The sequence below is a fragment of the Pinus tabuliformis genome, chromosome 1_2 (genome assembly GCF_031772625.1).
Source record: "Pinus tabuliformis cultivar Carrire ecotype Pingquan chromosome 1_2, CPIR1, whole genome shotgun sequence".
Taxonomy (NCBI): Eukaryota; Viridiplantae; Streptophyta; class Pinopsida; order Pinales; family Pinaceae; genus Pinus; species Pinus tabuliformis.
Genome location: NC_142298.1, coordinates 321,985,573 through 322,006,538, shown reverse-complemented (window position 1 = coordinate 322,006,538; position 20,966 = coordinate 321,985,573). Strand labels below are relative to the sequence as shown.

Sequence of the window (20,966 nt, the reverse complement as noted above, 5' to 3'; positions counted from 1 at the left end):
AATTTGCAAGCAGCGCAAGAAATATCAATTTGACCACTTGCACCTAGACGATGCAACAATGAAGAAAATGTAAATTTTTTTTGTTATATTAATATAAATTTGATTTATTTTGTAGATATTTCGTTCTTACAAACGTTGACTCGAGTTCCCTATTGAACAAATTGAGTTATGCAACCCAGATGGAACATATCCTCGAAAAGTGCAAACAACTATATTTTCTTTATAAAGTATGTGTTTGGAAGCATAAGCTGTCTCAGCTAAAAGGAGAGGACGATTTTTTTGATCGACCAGAACCAAACCTTTTGAGCTTTGGTCAACTGTAATGAATATAGAAGAATGATTTCCCATTCTGTTATAGAAAGAAATGATATAACCAATACTCCAGTTCCACGAGTTCTTTCGCATGATCGCCAAGCTAGGATGGTGTTTCATAGAGAAAATGAAAGTGTTTAGTATCATTTTAGTGAACAAATGGTTGATGTGCATGAAAAGTTTCAGTCGAGGATTGATAGTTTGGTTTCTATGCATATGTGCCATGCATGTAATGAATGTTATCCTAGTATACAAGCTGTAAGATTGCACGAGAGGTTGATTTGTAAAAGATGTAAGTTTGAGAAAGGTGTTCATCTTTTTTCTCACTTTAACAACATGGATCCAGGTGAGCAGCGCGATGTTCTAACAATTTTGACACAAGTTGAAGAGATGCCAATATCGCGAGTAAATCCAATATTGCAAGTAATGCATGTTCGTGGTTGTCAATATAAATATAGAGGGCACGCGATATGTTTTCCACAAGATATTTCTTCGATTACAAAGAAGCTTCCACGACGTGTTGAAGAACTAGATTTTTTTTTTAATGTAAGGCAGCGAGGTGTATAATTTGAATACTATGAATGCAATGCGAAGAGACAACATGTGATGGATGAGTTGCGTTATAAAATTGAAATGGACAAGTACTAGAGGGATGTCAAAATTGACATGGATTCAGTTGCTTCTCCCCCAGAAAGAGCTACTGATGCTTCTGGCAGGTTACAATCTGTTGATAGTCATGTTGACGATATACCTAGGATGGATGCAGAGATTGAAAAAGACGGGGCTAATTGATTGCACTATCTCCCATCATCCTTTATTTCTCGCTTGCCTAATGAATCTCGAGAAGTTGATTAAATCGGAAGATTTATTGAAAATGGAAATAACACATCCGTTGAACCAATAGATTGGCCAAATATTGGTACATCTCCCATTAATGAATATAATACTAAAAGACTGCTAGATATGGCATTCCCCACTTTATTCCCTACAAGTGATGTTGATTGGTTGCGTCCTCGAATTTGCAATGTTCATATGCATGAATATGGTTTTCATCTATTGAGATTTTATGATCAGAGATTTGGAAGCCATCTTTGCTTTCGATATTTCTTGTTGAATATGATTATGTGACATCATAGTCAAGGAACAACTTATTTTTGTTTTAAGAAAAATATTCATGAAAATGTGCCTCTAACTGTTTAGGAGTTGCGTCAACAACTTTATGATTTGCTAAATAATAAGTTGGCTGAGAAATTAATGCATTTTGGATCTTTCCTTAGGGGTTCAAGAGCTTATTGGACAAAGTGTCATTCTGAATTAATTAATATGATCAACCAGTTGGGTTGCCCTACTTTGTTTTTTACATTCAGTGCGGTTGACACAAAGTGGCCTGATTTGCATAGTGTTATGCCTTCAAGAAGAGATTCTGATAGACAAAGTGAGCATGCTAGAAATATTCAAAATGTTATTCCGTACTCGCATATAGTTTCTATGTACATGCACCAAATATTCAATATCTTCCGTGACATAGTCTTGCAGAGATATCTTGGTGCTAGAGACTTTTGGTATAGGTTTGTTGTTATTCCTTTCCGACAATTTTATAATGATTTGAAGGAAAATTTATGTTCTTATAATTGCTTATTATGTTTTAATTGCATGTTTTCAAACTTTTCAAGTACGAGTGGCAACATAGAGGTTCCGCCCATATCCACGGTTTTTTGTGGTTTCTTGATGCACCAAATATGGAAACATTGGATTGGTCCAATGCGATTTTTGTTGGTGTAGCAAAGTGGCATTTTGACAAATATGTTATAACATGGAATTTGCGTGACATATTTCATCGAAATGTCATGATCCCTTGAACTTTAAATGATGATCCATGTGCTTTGAACACTGAACAAATTTTTTCTTGTAATGTCGAAGAAGATTATGAGCATTTAGTTAATTGTGTGCAAAGGCATACAAAATGCAGTGTTGATTCTTGTTTACATAAAAAAGGGTATGTTCTTTCATGTCGCTATCATGCTCCATGGGAGGTTCGTTCGAAGTCAACATTGTCGATAGATGAAAAAGGGAGAAAAAAGTATGAACCAACACGAAATGATGACCGTTTAAATGTTCACAATGTTGATGTTTTAACAATGTGGCAAGCAAATGTTGATTGTCAGCCAGTTCTTTCTTGACATCAGGTTTTAAAATATATTGCAAAATATGCTTCAAAGTCAAAGAGAAGATCTGAAAGTTATCACGAAATGTTGACCAGAGTTGTTGGTGGGAGTGCATCTGAGGCTCTTATATTATCTGCGTATAGAAGGTTCCTTGTTGAGACACTTGTTGAGTGTGATGTTGGAGCTCAAGAGACGTGCCATTTGTTGCTAAAGTTGCCTCTTGTTGTCTGTAGTCAGAAATTCTTCTCCTTGAATGTTGGCAAGAAAGTGTACCAAAGGGTTTTGCTACATTCTGATGAAGTTTTGTGTGGAAATAATTTCATTCAGGTTTATCAAAGTCGACCTGTTTTTTTGGAACATTTATGCTTGATAGAAACAACAAGATCATAGAGTTTTGAGGAGAAGCGTAGGCAAGACAAATGGAGGCCACATGATAAGCAAGCTATCATTCGTGTTTGCCCACAGTTTTATGTTGTTCCTGATGAGGGGTCAGAAGAGTTTGAAATGTTTTGCTCGAGTGAGTTGCTTTTATATAAGCCATTTCGTGACATTGGTTCAGATATTGGGTTGTCTACTGAAAGTATTGTTGAGAGTTGGAGAAATTGGAGATATCATGCGTGGTATGTTGATCGAGGCCCTTTGCCAAATGAAGGTGATGAAGAGGATGTGAAGCCACTTATACATGAAGAAAATGTTGATCAAGATTTTGAAGAGTGGCCGTTTTTTTCGCACTTAGTTCCTCCAAGCAATGTAAACATTTCAGACCTTGATAATCTTGGTAGAAGGGACTTCGATGTTGATTATAATTGGCAGGAGATGACGGTGTCAAATGTTTTCTTAGAAGAAGGGGTCAATTTTGTAAAACATGCACAATCTGCGAGAGTTTTGAATTATGGGTTCGTTACAGACACATAGTTGTCGCCTTCGTCTCTATCAGAAAAACAACTAGCTACTTTTGAAATTATTTTTCGACACATTGTTAATGGTGAAAATGATTATTCCAGGTACTACCAGAATGAGAAAGTCTTCTCTCATTGGGTGTATTTCTCATGCTCTTTCTCGTGCAACAACAAATGGAAAACATCCATTGTTATTGCTTGCTCCAACTAGTATTGTTACTTTTAATATACGTGGGAAAACAATACATTTTGCTTTAAAAATTCCTATAAAAGATATGAAGTCACTGTGTGGGCAGGATTTGGCAGTGTTCCAAGAGGAAATGAGACATGTTCGATATATATTGATTGATGAGATGAGATTTATTCATAAAAATAAATTCTCATTTGCGAGAAGCCTTTCTTGAAAATAAGCAATGTCATTTTGGGGGTAGGTCCATCATTCTTGCAAGAGACCTTTCCCAACTGCCTCCTGTTAAGGATAAACCGTTGTATGCAGTTAGAACAACTAGGAAAATTGTGTTAAAGCTTCAACAATGTAGTGGCTTTGGACAAAACTTATAGGCAGTAAGGACATGATCCTAGACAAGCATCTTTTCACGATCTTTTAATCAATATTAGAAATGCAGAGCCTTCTCTTGCTGATTGGGATTTTCTTATGACCCATCTTGATACTTGCTTGGATCGACAACAAAGGATTTTGTTTGATTCTTCTGTTCACTTATTTGCGACGAATAATCTCATCAATTTGCACAATCGAAAAATGCTTAAAGCATTAAATTCTCCTATTACGAGATGTGTTGCAAAAAGTAGTAGAAGAACATAAATAAGTGATAATGATGATGATATATTGGAGCGTGAAGTACTGCTATGTTGTGGAGAGCACATGATGTTAATGTGTAATTTGTGGGTTGAAGTTAGACTCATTAATGGTGCACTTGGATATATTGAAAATATTTTCTTTGCGCCTAGTTCAAAGCTGTCGCAACTTCCACAATTTGTTACAGTTATGTTTGAAAAGTATTCTGGTGTTCCATTTGATAAGGATTTTCCAATTGGTGTACCTATTTCGCTTGTTCTTAGGGGTAATATGAGGCAAATTCCTTTGAAAATGGCATGGGCATTCACAATACACAAATCACAGGGGATGAATTTGTAACAAGCCACTATAGATACTTGAGACAGAGAAAGGTAGAGTCTAACATTTACAACGATATCGAGTGAAATCAATAGATGGTTTGTAGATTTCACCGCCTTTTTCTTTTCAACTTTATGCAAAAATGAAGGATAATGCATATGTTACACTTAGAAAGATTCAAAGAGGAGGAGCGATTAAAGTCAATATCATTTTTGGGGTATTTATCTTCAATACAATTTAGTGTTTATGAATTATTTTTTAAGTAAATAGACTATTTGTTATTTGATTTCTTGAATTGTAGTTGTTTGCCTTTTTTTTTTTCTGTCCTCCTTTTGAATCCTTTTATATTTATGTTTCAATATGAAATAAGTAAAATCATAAATGTTTAGTTTTGTTTTCTGTTAATTTGTTCTCTTTGAATGTACTAATTTTAATTATATGTTTTTGTCAATGATTCACAGATATGGAGAACATTGATTGTAATTATTACATCAGAGTGATTAATTCAACTACAAAAACCATTAGTTTTGTTACTTTTATTCGTGCAAGGTTTGGTAGAGGACATGGCTTCGATCCTCATTTTGTCGATGAGCATATGCATGTTGAAGAATCTAAGGAAATTAGAGTCAATGTGATTCTTCTTATCATGATAACTATTTGTGAGGTGTTTTTAATTTTCTTATTAGCACAATCTTTAATATTAGAGTGTGTCTTCTTAGTTCATCAAATAGCTAACAAAACAAAGAGACAAGAACACAAGATGTTGGCTTTCTGCTAGGGCCAAAACTTCTCACTCTTTGAGAGGAGAACTTGCACAAAATTCTTCTTATACAAATTCAAATTGACGAATACGAAGACCATGACCCTTGACCTATTAGGCCACTCCAAGACCAAGACACCAATCCTCTTTTTTGTCACTTCTAAGATCATCTTCATTATTGTTGCTCCATTGAAGTCATCATTATTGCATTACTGAGATCTTGACACCTTGTTGCACCTTCATCGAGAATATTGCTACACTTTTACTGAGATATTCATTATAACAACGAGATCATTAATGTTGCACTATTGTCACATCTTCACTGAGATCTTCTCCTTGTATCTGTGACTTTATCAGGATCATGATTATATCTATAAGTATGCCAAGACATGGTGAGTCACTGTGAGATATACCAAGATCATGATTGTGATTTTTCTCCCTGCATTTCACCATCATAGATATGTTGTGTCTGTCTAGTATGCTGAGACAGAGTATGCACCGAGATCCTCATCATTATAATCATGCTGAGACTGTGACTGTGAACATGCCAAGAGGGTATTATAACAAATGTGCCGAGACTGTGTGCTACTGTGGGATCATCGTGATCCTCTCCATCGCAATTGTGCTAAGACTGTAACTGTGCTACTCATCCGAAAAATACATGCTGCATCATGGACAGACTCCACAATTACCTTACTGTGGCATACGAAAAACCTTCCTGTAACTAACATCCGAAACTTCAGAGGGATATGAGTTTTGCACCTGTACTTTTGCGAAGTTCATTGGGGTATATATAGTAGTTATGCCTCCATAAATAAGCTGACATGTCACAGTGAACCGATGTGTCTCTATTTGCAAGCCGACATGAATTCTTTAGCTTATTTAATTCATTTGTAGGCCGACATAGCAATGTTCTTCATCATTTTGCTTGTTGCCTTCTTCAAGAGGATTGTGCTTGTTTTGGAGGGCTGATCTAGAAACTAGGTTTACTCATATACATTACATAAATGCTCAAGAAGAGCTCTTCATGACTATGACTCTTTAATAATAAATCCTAAAGCTCTCAATGGGAGCCATTTATAAAATAAACCTTTTGCTCATGAAGCTCATGCAACAAGGAAAAATAATAAATTCATTTTCTTGTTTACAAAAATCATAATTACAATGTCATGAAGATCGAACCTAGTTACACTTTCTTCAACAATCCGTCTTTTGAGTGGAATGAAATCAAATGTTCAAACTTTATATCATTTGCACCAAAGAGAATCAGGGATGGAGATGAAAAGGGATTGGCTTGAGAGTGTGAAGTATCGTGATCATTATCCTGTTGATCTGAACTGGTGTTGTTTTTGCCACCGCTCTAGGTGTGTTTTGGAAAAGGCTACTATGAAATAATTGTGTTGTAATAGAGCATTGGGAGTTGAATTTTGTTGTTGAATGTGGTGTTATTGTTATTATTATTTCTTTCAATGTTACTAAACTTTGGATTGTTGTCATTGGTCTTGTAATGTTTAAAATTTTATCTCATTTCTTTGTTGCATTGTGAACAACATTGTCAGAATCGTCATTTTTTAACTATCGTGAATACTCGTTAGTGATTGACAACAATTGTTGTTGATGTTGAAATTTATGTTCTCTTCAATGTATTTACTTTTTCCTATGCTTATACTTAATTACTAACATTATTTTATATTTTTAATTACCGACATTATTTTAGCAACATTTCACATTCCTTAATATTATGGTTTTGTATATCTATTTCGGTTGTTAATTTTTATTATTAATATTTTATTGTTAATTTGATTATTTATTTTATCGTATTTTTCTATCATAAATAATGCTAATGCTATATAAGTAAGTTATAAATTTTTATTAATATGTTTTATTAATTTCATTTTTTCTTTTATTAAATTGTGTTTAATTATTTTTTATAATATTTGATTACATGTGACTATTATTAATTTTTAAAATTATTTTTACTTTCTTATTATTAATAATGTTAATATTAATATAAATGATCATATCATGCCGATCGATATTTATCAGCTACATTATATTAATATAAATATGGTTCGATATTTATCAACTACATTTATATTAATATAAATATGGTTGTGATAATCTATTATTTATAGTTTACATTTTAAATTTTAAATTTAAAATATATGACAATAAATTCAACATTTATGTTTATAAACAGCAAGAATTGAATTATGCCGTCAAATCTGAAACCGTGTTTTCGGGTGCAGTCTATCAACATAAAAACATTTTAGTATCATACATGGAATGCTTGCAATAATTGACGGGGGAAATTTATTTGTCCTTGTCCGTCAGTAGTCTAACCAATTTGAGGTTTTTTTGGTAGTTCATCAAGTTTTGACTCATTTGTTAACAACCGATTCAAACTAACATATTTACTGCTCTTGCAATTAACTCTTCTAATTGTTGGACAGCAAATGAATTTGCAATCTCAAAACTAGGAAGGGCACTATTTAACAATGTTCCAGGGAAGTGAACGCTATTCCTCTTATATTTCTTTATGTCAAGAAAGGAAATCAGACCCTACCTTAGATATGCACCACCTGTCCACTTGCCTATGGGTATAAAACACCATTTAATTCATTTATTAGAAAAGAAACAATATCTGAAAAGATATATTCAGACATATTTCACATCAAATAATAAATAATAAACTTTGCAAATAACAATCTCCAGTTTGAGAGAAAACTTTTTACTTTTTGGTCATTTTCACTTAAAAACCAAACTTTTTATCTTTGGGTCTTTTTTGGTATTTTTTTCACTAAATTCAGTGGCAGTGAAATCATAATTTATATATTTTTGAATATATAAATAAATTTAACATCCTGGAAAAAAAAATTAAGGTTCTCAGATTTTACATACTCCAATTTAAATTTACAATTTCAACCATTTTTAATCAGATTTTAAACAAAATTCATCAGAAAATATACCCAGGAAAAAAAGGAAAAACAAAAAAAATAGAACGTTTAGACAAAGCTGCTCTTAATTATTTAAGAATTTGTGGCATCAACTGATACCATGCATGTAAGATATTTTTCAACATTCTACCTTTGTTATCTCGCTCATCTCAATGGCTGGTCGATTCAAACTCTCGAACATCAGCACAAAAAACTGAAATATGTTTTGATTTCAAGATCTTCCCCAAGTGTGGAATCCGCGTCTTGCATTGCCCAATTAACGAGAACCAAGCCTTGCAGACTTGGATTTCTTCGGTAATCACAAAGAAAAGTCTGAGGAATCTAACTTGATGTAAAAAAATTATATGAACACATCCCTTCAAATAACAGATGCCTTTAAATTGCATGCACCTTCTTTCCTGAGAAATCTCAGACAAGGGATATAAATAGAGAGTAGAAAAACAAGACTATGTTGTGCACATTCACACATTCTAGTTGAAAATCTTTATAATCAATCGCGCTACAAATTTGCAGCCAAATATGATTAACATGATTTTTCCTAGCCAATGTGTTACAAACACTTTGCCTCATGCTGTACAGCGAGAATATGCAGGATATCTTGTTGCACCAACAAACTCTAGACATATAGAATGATAAAGACTCTTAGGATGCCCCCCTTTGCTTTGATTGTTCACTTGTATTTGGTGCTTGATTATCTGAAGTTGCTCCGTTGCCATTGCCAGCATAGATATCCTCTAATGGTTCCTGTTAAAGGATCGGCTCAATAAATTAATCATAATGTCCTGAACCGTGAAACTAAAGTATCTACAAATTAATTTTAGGTTGTTAACTAATTTCTGGGACAAAGATAAAGCACAACGTTATATCAAAACATAAAGTGAAACAAACTAAAATCCTAAAGCTTCTCTGGGTAATACATCTGTCAGCATTCATTAATGGTTATTTGTTGAGACACATGAATGTGGATCACACTAGAATACAAGTATAATATATTACACCGTGAATTGGCATTAGTAGAAGCTATATGGAATGCTCACACGTGAAAGCGTCTTTGTAATTGACTGGGGGCACTCCAAGAGCAAGATGGGAAAGAATATGTAAGGGAGTCCGCAAGGAAGAGTAACCGACTGTAAGTTATGTCACAGGTTTGTTGAATTTTGATCTTCAAGTTCGAAGTTTGACGAATTTTAAAAAAATGTTGAGGTTTGGTGAACTTCATAGCTATTCACTAAGTCCATAGATCAAAACTCATAATTTTATGTCACAACTCAAGCTTGTAATTTATCCTTGCAGTTTCCATGTCTGTGATAGCATTTTTGATGTTTATTGATGTTGATTTCTTACTATTTTATCCTATAATTCATCATATATATATATATATATATATATATATATGGCGAACCTCATTAAAAAAATTCAAACTCAAACTGAACCTAATCATTGTTGAACCCGAACCATGTGTGACATTGACTGTAAGAGATAGAATCAAGTGGCACATCTTCCAATGCATGTGGCATTCAAACATGAACTTTCACATTTCCGTTTATGAACTCCTGTGCATATCTTTGTGTTGGTCGTCATATGCCCCGCATGAATATCGTTTATGTTCCATATTGATGCTCTATTATGTCCTCTGGTCTTAGGTTTTTGTTTTACACAACTGATATCAGAGCCATGGTGGCTGCAAAGTATGAAAAGACACAAGAGAGCCAACTTGGCACTCCATAATGGCTCTGAGTACAAGAAATCCAAGGAAAGCTTCATTGCATATATCATATATGTTATCTCAGGTTCTTTTTTCTTCACAACTGGTGTCAGATCTATGTGAGCATGAGAGCTGTGTGAGCCATGACATATCGATCTATGAGATTTGACTAGAGGTTGAAAAAATGTTGCTGCCCTTGCAATGTAAGAACAAGTATGTGTGCTGTCAAAGCAGGAAGGTATAGTTATCAGAGCCACGGAGAACTCTGGATGGCTGTGAGATTGTCTGATATTTGTAAGTCTTGCTTGCTTTGTTCTGCCACGGAAGGTTGTGTGGCTCATTGTGTAATTTTGCGTGTGTAGATGTTATGCTCATGAGAAGTGGAAGGCATTGCGTATGCTCAGTGAAATGAGCATTTTCACTGAGCTGATGAGCTGCTGGGCATTGTAGTAAATTTAATCAACATGGTTGGAGAGAAGCATTCTGCATTTCTCTCAGCATTAAAATTTGTTGGTTCAAAAGTTTCATTGAATGTTGGGTTGAAGATGGACTGAATATATGCATTTGTGTAAGAAGACATTGCTGGCAAGGAGGCAACCAGATTGTGAAGCTGTATGCAGTGGTCTACAGGATGCAGAGAAGCAACGGAGTGGCAGCATGGTGTGATGTGGAAGTTTGGAACAGCAGTAGCGGGTCTGCATATAATGCAGCATTCAGTATGCGTGGAGATTGAGGAAGATGGCATACTCATGGATATAAAAAATTGATGCATGCATGTGAAACAAATTTAAGGAGGACAAATGTGGGGCTGTGAGGTCAAAGATAAGAGGACCTTGGGTGAAGAAGGGTGGAAAACAATAATTTCACTTGGAAACACTAGCGACTTAGCAACTTCTTTTAGAGGAGATTTAAGGTCAAAAGATGCATGAAAACAATCTCCTTTGAGTTTTGCATTAGCATATAGAAATAAGAATTCCTGAAAGATATTGCACTTTTTAACAAGGCACAAGATGAATCCTAATTTCAAAAAATAGCATGCAAAATGGAAGAAGATACCATTAAACTTACACAATTCACGCAAGAATCACTTCATCAATCCATACGATACTCTCTCCATGCAAAAATATCCTCCCCAAGACAATTCACACCATCATTTAGCCATTGTGTTGAAGAGAAAAGAGCTAATGCACACTCACTTAAGAGGAGAGATGAATGTGTGTGAAGATGATCCAATGATAATGACTCCCCTTTATTTATACAAAGAAAACCAAGTCCTTTTTCATTAATTTACAATGAAAAATCCCTAAAAGTTTGCTTGAAGCATTCAACTAAGCTAATAGGTCACAAGCCAACCTAAAGATAGATTTACAAATGATAAATCATAATAAATGTCCTAAATCCTCCACACATGTGGGAGGAAAGGCTTTCCAACATTATGTCATCCTCCAAAATGGGCATCTCCATCAAGCATGTTAGAAAGTGGGTCCAAGAGTGCTCACTCCAAGGGACATCGTCAAAGTGCACGATTACATCTCCAAGTAACAACTCCTCCAACAAGATGTCATCATCAAGAAGGCTTACGTCACCACCCTAGGGCATGCACGGGGATTCGAGATTCGATGGATACAGGGATTCGAGTGTCGGATACAGACACATTGACCCCCCGGAACAGGGGACATTCATATACGTTATATATTATTTTATATATATATATATATATATATATATTGAAAATTAGATATTTCTTACACAAATTCTCATTCATGATACAAATTCATTGACTGAAACATAGATTTTCATCTAGATGTAAGTTTCACAATGTAAGGCGCGCTAGCCCTCCCAAACCATCTCAAGTGGTATCCATCCTCATTTGAGCTCTGGAACAAGGAAACATCCATCAAGCAAGTTCAAGGCCAGCTTGGGGGCATCCTGGGTCCATCTGGGCACATCATTAATCAAGCCAATGCCTTGGCTTCTTGGCTCTATGTTTTAGCATCTAGAGGTGTTGCAAGGGGCATACAACCATGTCAGGGCTCCTCAAAGCCCAATGCTCATCTAAAGAGGTGCAATGCTTGTTGAAAATTGGTAGCTATGGTTAGTATTTTCATTTGCAAAACAGAGGAGAAATTATAATTTTGAATGTTGATCAAGCCGACCTAAAGTGCACAAGTTGGCCCCACATGATGAATGGGTTTGACCCCAAGGTCAAAACCCTCCTAAGTCACATATAAATAAGAGTTTGTTGACCCTCATTTGGCATCACATCAACTCACATCATTCGATCTGAAATCACAAGAATTCCACGTGTGAAGGATACATAGGAGAATTTGATTTGCATTGACCAACTCTTTATCCTCTGTTTGAACTTTGACCAGCATTGACTTAAGAGAATTTGCTTCGGTTTGACCGAGCTCTTTGACTACTTTGGATGCCAAATATTTCAGGGATTCGTTGACTCTATTGATTGAGATTTTGCTCCTTTCTAGGTTTTTGACTGCAAGTAAACTCTGAGCTTTGACTAAGAATTGCAGTGGTTCGTTTGACTGAGATTTGACTGAATTTGGGCCCTTCTATTCAGGGCCACCTCAGGCCAAAATTAAACCCTTCTATTGCAGACATGACTTTGACCAATGCTGAGTGTAATCTCTTTCGTTTGATTAGTTTGACTTGGAATATTGAGGTCAAATTAGAATCTTGTTTGCTAAGTAACCGGATTCGTTATATAGGGGCCACGTGTCCAAATCCGGCGTGTCGGACACGATTCGTCCAAAAAACATGTCCCCAAAATAGGATTCATCAAATCCTATCCGGATTCTTCGAATCCCAAACGTGTCCCAATTTTTGACTGCGTGTCACGATTTCTAGGATTCATTTAGCGGAGGTATGCCAACGGATTTTCTAAATTTGCACGTCCTAGTAGTACTGTGCTAAACCATTTCACTAGTTTTGCAGGGTTCCTCTAGCGGCAACAGAACCCTAGCAGACATAGAACCCTAATTTTGAAATAATTTGTTTTTCTGCATGCACTCGCAGAAATAAGTGTCTCGTTTATTTCCTTTGAATAAAATATTTAATGAACAAAAACGATCGAATCGATGCGCTTTCTCTTTTACTGATGTTCAATCCGCACCCTGATTCATTTTAACTGGCTTTCAATTTGTACCCTAGTTCTTTTAAATAATAATTTGTTTGGAGGGATAAATGGATAAAACTGCTAGACCGACCATCACCGGAGGTATGCCCATGGATTTTCTAAATTTGCAGGTCCTATTTGTATTGTGTTAAGCCATTTCACTAGTTTTGCTGCCTCTACGGGCAACACAACCCTCGCATAGATAAGAACCCTAATCTTTGCAAACCTAATATTTTGAAATACTTTATTTCTTTCTAGATGTTTAATTCTTAAATAGCTTAGGTTTTGGGTCAATGTTTTTTTCTTTCCTGCTAAATCATTGGTCAATTTTGTAAAGAGGTGGCATCCTAACCAATTCTAGCAGCATAGATTATTACCAATGTTGGTAGCATATCCTCACCAATGCTGGCAGCATAGATTGTTACTAATATTGATATCCTCTATGTTTGAAATCAATAAATTTGTATCATTAATTAAAATTTGTGTAAGAATTATCTAATTTTTAATATATATATATATATATATATAAAATAATATATAACAAATCCTACGTGTCCTATTTTGGGGGGTCAACGTGTCCAAATCCGATACTACGAATTCTGAATCGTACAAATCCCGAATCCCCGTGTCAGGTGACTTGGCTTGTTTGGAATATCTAGATGTACTTTTGATGAACTGAATTCTCTCTCATAGGGAAAGATTTGTTGGGTTTTCCCCTAGCTGCTAGCCTAAATATTGGTGTCTCTTTTCTCTTGTTTCACTGTTCATTGTGATCTCTACTATATTGAAGAAAGAGAATGGTTGAAATTTTTTATGTATAACTACTTAATGATTGGAATGTTGAAAGAAGAATAATTGTATCATTGGAAGTAGTTATTAATTTGAAAAATTGTAGTAGTTTTGATTGCACTAGAAATTTAACATGGTATCAAAGGATTGGTGAAGGGAAAAAGCATCAAGATCACCTTGAAGAGCATTGGGAGAGCATTGAAGAACATTAATTTTTTTTTATTAGTTATTTTCACGATGAATTCCTTCATGGAGACCGAGAACAAGCTTGAAGGAGCTAAAAATGATAGGTCATGGAAGGCTAGGATTGACCCAATGCTTGCGAGGCACAAGGTTTTGGGTATTGTATTGGGAAAAGTTACTGAACCAACTAACCAAGCAAGAAAAGACAAATTTCAGGAAGATGACATCTTGGCAAGGAGCATCATTGTGGAATTTGTTAGGGATCATCTAATTCCCTATATTGTTGATCACCAAACTTCCAAGGAGATGTATGATGCCCTTATTGGATTGTACACTATCAACAACATCAATCAATCTATAAGTCTAAGGGGTCAACCTTGTAATGTCAAGATGACAAATAGTGCTACTGTGGCATCATACTTATAAGGATATCTCAAATAAGAGATCAACTCAAAGCTATTGAAGAAGTATCTGACAAAGAATTGGTAGTTGTGGCAATGGGTGGTCTACCTAAATCTTGGGATCCTTTTGCAACAAGCATTAGTGGAAGAGAAAATCCACCCTCCTTTGATAAGTTGTGCGCTGCCTGCATGCAAGAAGAATCAAAGCTCCTTTCCAGAGGCAAGATTGAAAATCTAGGTGAAGACTCTCAAGCTTTTGCAACCCACCCAAAGAATAGCAGGGGAAAAGAAACTTTGGAAGATTTCAAAGAAGTTCAGGTAGAAGATCTAATTCAAGGCTTGCTCCAAGATCTGCTCCAAGAAGGGAACCTACTCCACAAAGAAGACCTCCTCCTCCTTCTCAAGATAGAAGAGATATGATAAATGTTCAATGCTTTCGTTGCCAAGCATACAATCACTATCAAAATAATTGCCCTCAAAGGAATGATCCTCGAAGGGATGATTATCAAAGGAATGATGATCAAACAAGGAAAGGGAAGCATCATGCTTCTGCAGTTGACCTTGATGAATCCTCACATAAGAGGAGGCCTAGAAAGAGAAATTTTGATGATGAATATTCATTTTATTTTGCTTTGACAAGTTCCATTGCAGGTCACGATGAAATATGGTTGGTGGATAGTGGTGCCTCTAGGCACATGATTGGAAGTCATGAACATCTCTCTGAATTGGTTGAAAAGAATATAGCTCAAAGGCTTGAGCTTGGAGATAATGGAAAATACAAAGTCAAAGGGCATTGGTTCATCATCCTTCTAATTGGAATCAAGAGGTAATGTATCTATTAACAATATTTTATATGTTCCTGGTTTGAAGAAGAATTTGTTGACCATTTCATCTCTTGAAGACAGGATATAGAACGGCTTTCATTGATGGACAAGTTCTAGTATAGAAGAAGAACGCCTCCTTTGAATTTGCTAGAGTCATTGGTGTATGAATTGAGGCCTATATCGTCTCCTTGGTCGCTCAATTCAAGCCATAATACGTAGAAAAATTATGATCTGCACCCTTAACCCAGTTTACAAGTTTGCATTTGTTGTTTAGGCCCAACCCACATGTTTTGTCATGCTACTATAAATTTCAGTATGCATTAATTGTAAACATTCAAAGAGTATTTCTACTATTTCCACTTTCCTATCAGCTGAAAATTAATACATAATTTAAGCAAGCATTCACACATTTGAGACACTTGTTTTTGGTCAAGTTGACCCCGGAAAAACCCCACATCCCCTTCGGGAGAACTAGTCTTTAAAGGAGGATTTTATTGCTTGAGAAATTTAGTCTAAGTACATAAAACAAACACAATAATTATCTCCCTTTTCAGCTGAAGCATTAAATGCAAATTCTGAAAATTTGTGCCCACTGAAACTTTCAGATTTTCATAAAATACATGCCCAGAAATTTTTGCATTAAATTCTCTGCTCAACTCCTCGAAAATTGTGCACAAATTCCACCTCAAAATATGTGCCAACTGCTGCCTCGATTTCTGCGTTAATGTTAAATTTTGATAACAATGGTATGTTCTATGCTTAGCACAATTACTTCAATGTTCCTTTAGTAGGCCAATGACAATTTCCAATTTAGATTTCCAATAGCAATCACGTTAATCATTAATCACATTGACAGGAAAAGTAAGTAGAACATGAAACAAAGAAGCAGAAGACAAGCCAAGACAAGAGGACACCAGATTTCGTGGATGCTAAGGAAAAACCCCAATGTGGGGAAAACCCTTTGATCAATTCTTCTTATTATTATATCAAATGTTCTGCAGAGAGAGTACAAAAGTCAAATTGACTTGCTAGATAAAAAGTCAAAACTGCCCTATCAATTCTGCAGTCAACTGTAGTCAAACTTCAGCCCTAACCAAAAATCAAAGATGGTCAATGCAGCGTTCAAACTTCTCCTTTGAAGCTCGGTTAGAGGTAGTCAAATTCAGCCTCCAGCGACAGTCAAAGTCAGCCCAAAATGTCATAAATCTGCAGTCAAAACCTGGTCAACCTACAGTCAAACAAGCGTGCAATCGATGCAAGTCAAAGTCCTCCTTTTGCGTCGGTTCCTGTGCCCAAAAATGCAGCCTGCTGAGACAAAAATCCACCTTGAAAATTAAAGTAAAAGGATGCCATGAAAGTCAAAGTCAACGCTGATCAAACTGCAGAAATTTCTAAGATTTTCGGCCCTACAATAGTCCTGTAATTTCGGACCTTCTTGTGCACATGTGGAGGAGAGAGAGAATGCCTAATGTTGTACGAATCAATGAGAGAAGGAGAGAGAATGTGAGTGATGATGATGCCAAATGAGGTGAGAGATCACTTGTATTTATACCAGTCGTTGAGGGTGAAGAGTCATGTCCATTGGGCTTCATGAGCCTACATGATGATGTGGCCGACCTGAACAATTTGCACATGTATGGGCATAAATTCAAAATCACACTTCTACTTGTCCAAATTAGATGATCTTTATATCAATTTTGGACGTCTCGAAAAGAGGAATTTAATGCAATCATCATCTCCATCAAATGAGCTGTCCCAAGGTGGAATTTGGCCCTAGTTACCAATTTTAACACTCTCTCAACTAGGGAGAATTCCACTTGCCAATCCATCCATCATCATGCCATCCTTGTCGTCATGTACTATCTCTGCTGAACACTAATATGAATAATGAAGAAGAATCGATCGAGAGTGAGTCACAAGACCTTACCACTCTGCACTGACAAAAGTTTGTCCATAGGTAGAACCTCAATCAAACTTGATCCTAGATCAAGTTGATGAACACCATGCATCCTAAACATAGGGAGTACGACAGTATATGATGCATCCATCAGTAGTGTTATGGTCCCTATCCACTTTTCCCAACTCAATGGCTAGATGAGAGGTACTTCCCTTGAGTCTCAGACTACATGGGTAGGATCTATTCTGGGGCATCAGCAAGAGAAAGTGAAACACTCATCCTATTCATATGCCATATGAGAAGGTGAACCACTCACCCTACACACATGTCAACCTGTTGAAGAAAGTGTAACTAGGTTCAACCTTCATAAGGACATGATCTTTGTAAATGATGTAATAAAAGAGAATAAATTATTTTTTGTATGCCTTGCTACATGGGTTTCATGAGCAAGAAGTGTCATAGGTCAAGAGACTTCTTCTTGATGTCTTTAGGATTTATTAATATGTCAAAGAGTCATGTCATGTATAAAGAAGCTCTTCATGAGCCTATGTAAATGTATACAAGTCTACAAAAGTGTGTAGCAACCCTCCAAAGACCAAGATCAATCCCCCATTAGCAAGCACAAGAAGCCTGCAAGCAAATTGATAAGGAATTCATCATGTCGGCTTCAATATTGAATTAAATGTATAAATGGCAGTCATGTCGGCCTAGAAAAATAGACACAACGATTCATAAAGGCAAGTTGGCTTATTTTGGAGCACAAACCACTATAAATACCCGTCTAGGGTATCCGCAAATCTCAGGTACAAAACTCGCATTTCTCCTCTGAAATTTCGGATGGGTATGAGGTGCAGGAGGGAGATCTCGGTTGGGTACAGGATCTCGGTGACAAGGTGCAGGTCTAATGTTTCGTATGGGTGCAGGCAGACATGTCTTTCTCGGAGGTTTGAAACCTTGGATGGGTACAGTAAGGTACCTCTGTCATACATATATCTTGCAAGGAAAAACATGGCTTCAATCTCGGTTAAGATCACGGTCTCAAACTAATTAGAAACAATAGTAACCATTACAATCTCAGCCTAAATGAAAGGTAAGGATCTCAATATCAAAATCTCGGTGGACCTATTTCATAGAAGTCAATGTATATATGTGAGGGAAAGAACCTTGGAATCCTTACTGTCTTTGTATGGTCTCAGTCTCACTGTCTTGGCTTAAGAGAGATCACAATGATCCTATAGTTACAATCTTAGACTCAACATACTTATCATAGAATACACTCTCGGCATGCTCAATGTCAACATGATGATTTCAGCAAGAGTACAGTGATGATCCAAGTATAGATGGTGAAGAAGCAGTGATGAAGATCTCAGTGATGCAGTAGTGATGGCCTCAATGGTGTAGCAATGAGGATGATCTCAGCAGTGACAGAGAAGAGGATTGGTGTCTTGGTCTTGGAGTGGCAGAATAGGTCAAGGGTCATGGTCTTGGTATTCGTCAATTGGAATCTCTATAATAATTTTGTGCAGGTTTTCCTCTACAAGAGGGAGAGGTTTTGGTCTTGGCCGAAAGCCAAATACTTTGTGTTCTTGTCTCTTTTGTTTTTGATAGCAGTTTGATGAAGCAAACACATACTAATAATAATATGAAGATCAAGCTAAGATAAAATTGCAAAAGAGCTTCAGAAATTGTTATCATGCTAAAGAAGAATCTCATAAATTTTGATTGCCCTAGATTTTTCAACACAACCATCATGGGGTATCACAGGGGAAGGTGAACCACTCACCCTGTACACAGCACACCAATAGGTAAAGGTGAACCACTCACCCTATGGTCGGTCATAGCTCCAAGAAGTACCCCAAGCCCGCAAGAGCTCCCAGAGCTCAATGTCCAACTCAAGTGGGACCCTCATAGGAGGGTCTTTCCACGATTCCAAGTCTCTCCCAGAAGGCTAAGAATTTGACCTTCCCTAAGGGTTTTGTAAGGATGTCTGTGACCTACTCATCAATCTTGATGTGTTGGAGCCTTATTGCTCCACTCTATACCATATCTCGGATAAAGTGGTACCTGATATCAATGTGCTTGGAGCAGTTGTGGAATACGGGATTCTATGAAAGGCGAATCCCATTCTGGTTGTCGCAGAAGATCATGGTGGTATCCAACGCGTGCTCAAATAGCTCATAAAAGAGCTTCCTCAACCAAACAGCTTCACAATAGGCCATACTAGCTGCAACGTATTCGGCCTCAGCAATGTTTAGAGCAATAGATTTCTTCTTCCTGCTCATCCAAGAAATTGAAGTAGACCCAAATGAGAAGCAACATCCAAATGTGCTCTTACGATCCACCACACTGCCAACCCAATCAGCATCAGTATATCCATGTAGCCTCAAATTCTTGGCAGTGTATCTCAGTCCATAGTTGATTGTGCCACGAAGATATCTCAAGAGATTCTTAGCAACAAACAAATGTATGTAATGAGGGTCGACCATAAATTGACTCAATGTATTCACAACGAAGCATATGTTCGGACGAGAGTTTACCAAGAACATCAGGGCCCCCACAAGTTGTCGATACTCAGAAGGGTTTGCCAATTTGGGCCCAACAACACTCCACATAGTTTCTTGAAGTTGAGTTCCATCGGAGTAGACACAGACATGCAATCCACTATCCCACATCTCTCGAGCAGCTTCACAATATATGTTCCTTGAGAAAGGAAAATTTCACTTGGCTTTTTCTAGACCTCTAGGCCTAGGAAGTAGTGCATCAGACCTAGGTCCTTCATCTTGAACTTGCAAGCCAACTCCCCCTTGCATTGATAAATGAGAGGGTCTACACCTATCAGAAAGAGATCATCTACATAAAGGACCAAAATGAGAGGCATGTCCTTTTCAACCTTAAAGTATAGGTTAGGATCAACATCGCTCCTTGTAAATCCCAACTTCATAAGATAGCTATCAATCCTCTCATACCAAGCCCTAGGGGCTTTCTTCAACCCATAGACGGATTTATTCAACCTACATATGCATGTCCTTCAATCTTGTACTTCGAACCCCTGAGGTTGTTCCAAGTAGACTTCCTCCTTAAGTGAGCCATGCAAGAAAGAAGTCTTAACATCCATTTGGTGTAGGCCCCATCCTTGAGAGGCAGCGAGAGCAATAATGGATTAGATAGTGGTATATCGGGCAACCGGTGCAAATATCTCGTCATAGTCCACTCCTTCCTTTTGAGAGAAGCCTCGAGCAATGAACCTGGCCTTATATTTTTCAGCACTCCCATCAGCTCCATGTTTAATTTTGTATAACCATTTTGAATTGACTACAAACTTGTCCTTTGGTCTAGGCACCACATCCCAGACATCATTTTTTACGATAGATTCATATTCCCCATTGATCGCATCCTCCCAGACTTGGTGCTTTACAACTTCTTCGAACGTACATGGCTCAGATTGAACCAGTGTGGAAAAAGTCTGCAAAAAATCCCGATTTAATCCTAAAAACGCGATTTTTTGAACTAAACGATTTAATCCCCCGACTTTTTGGCGACTTTTTCACAAAGGAAAAAATCGCGATTTTTTCCTTATACTCCCGATTTAATCGGGAGTCGACCCAAAAAGTCTTCCTCCCTTCCCAGGCCGCGGATAAAGAGGCCGCAAAGGTGAAAAAACTATAAATTGAAGCTTCCATCCATGCATTTTCAAGTTATTGCATTGTATTGTTTGTCATACTTCTTGCGAGCATAGCAGTCTCATTTGTAATCTGTTAGTTTTGAGGTTAAGATATGTTTTTGTTTTCCAAGGAAAAACAAATCTT

The 20,966-nt window shown here is 36.7% G+C and overlaps 1 protein-coding gene across 1 annotated transcript in view; it reads right to left on the bottom strand.

The window, feature by feature from the left end:
- Positions 1 to 8,329: 8,329 nt before the first annotated feature.
- LOC149205664 (inner membrane protein PPF-1, chloroplastic-like) overlaps positions 8,330 to 20,966 on the bottom strand; it is a 335,124-nt gene continuing 322,487 nt past the window's right edge. Inside the window, exon 11 of the mRNA XM_089395137.1 lies at positions 8,330 to 8,972. Within this exon, the coding sequence (XP_089251263.1) occupies positions 8,871 to 8,972 (102 nt within the window). The 3' untranslated portion in view covers positions 8,330 to 8,870. The remainder of the gene's footprint in view (positions 8,973 to 20,966) is intronic.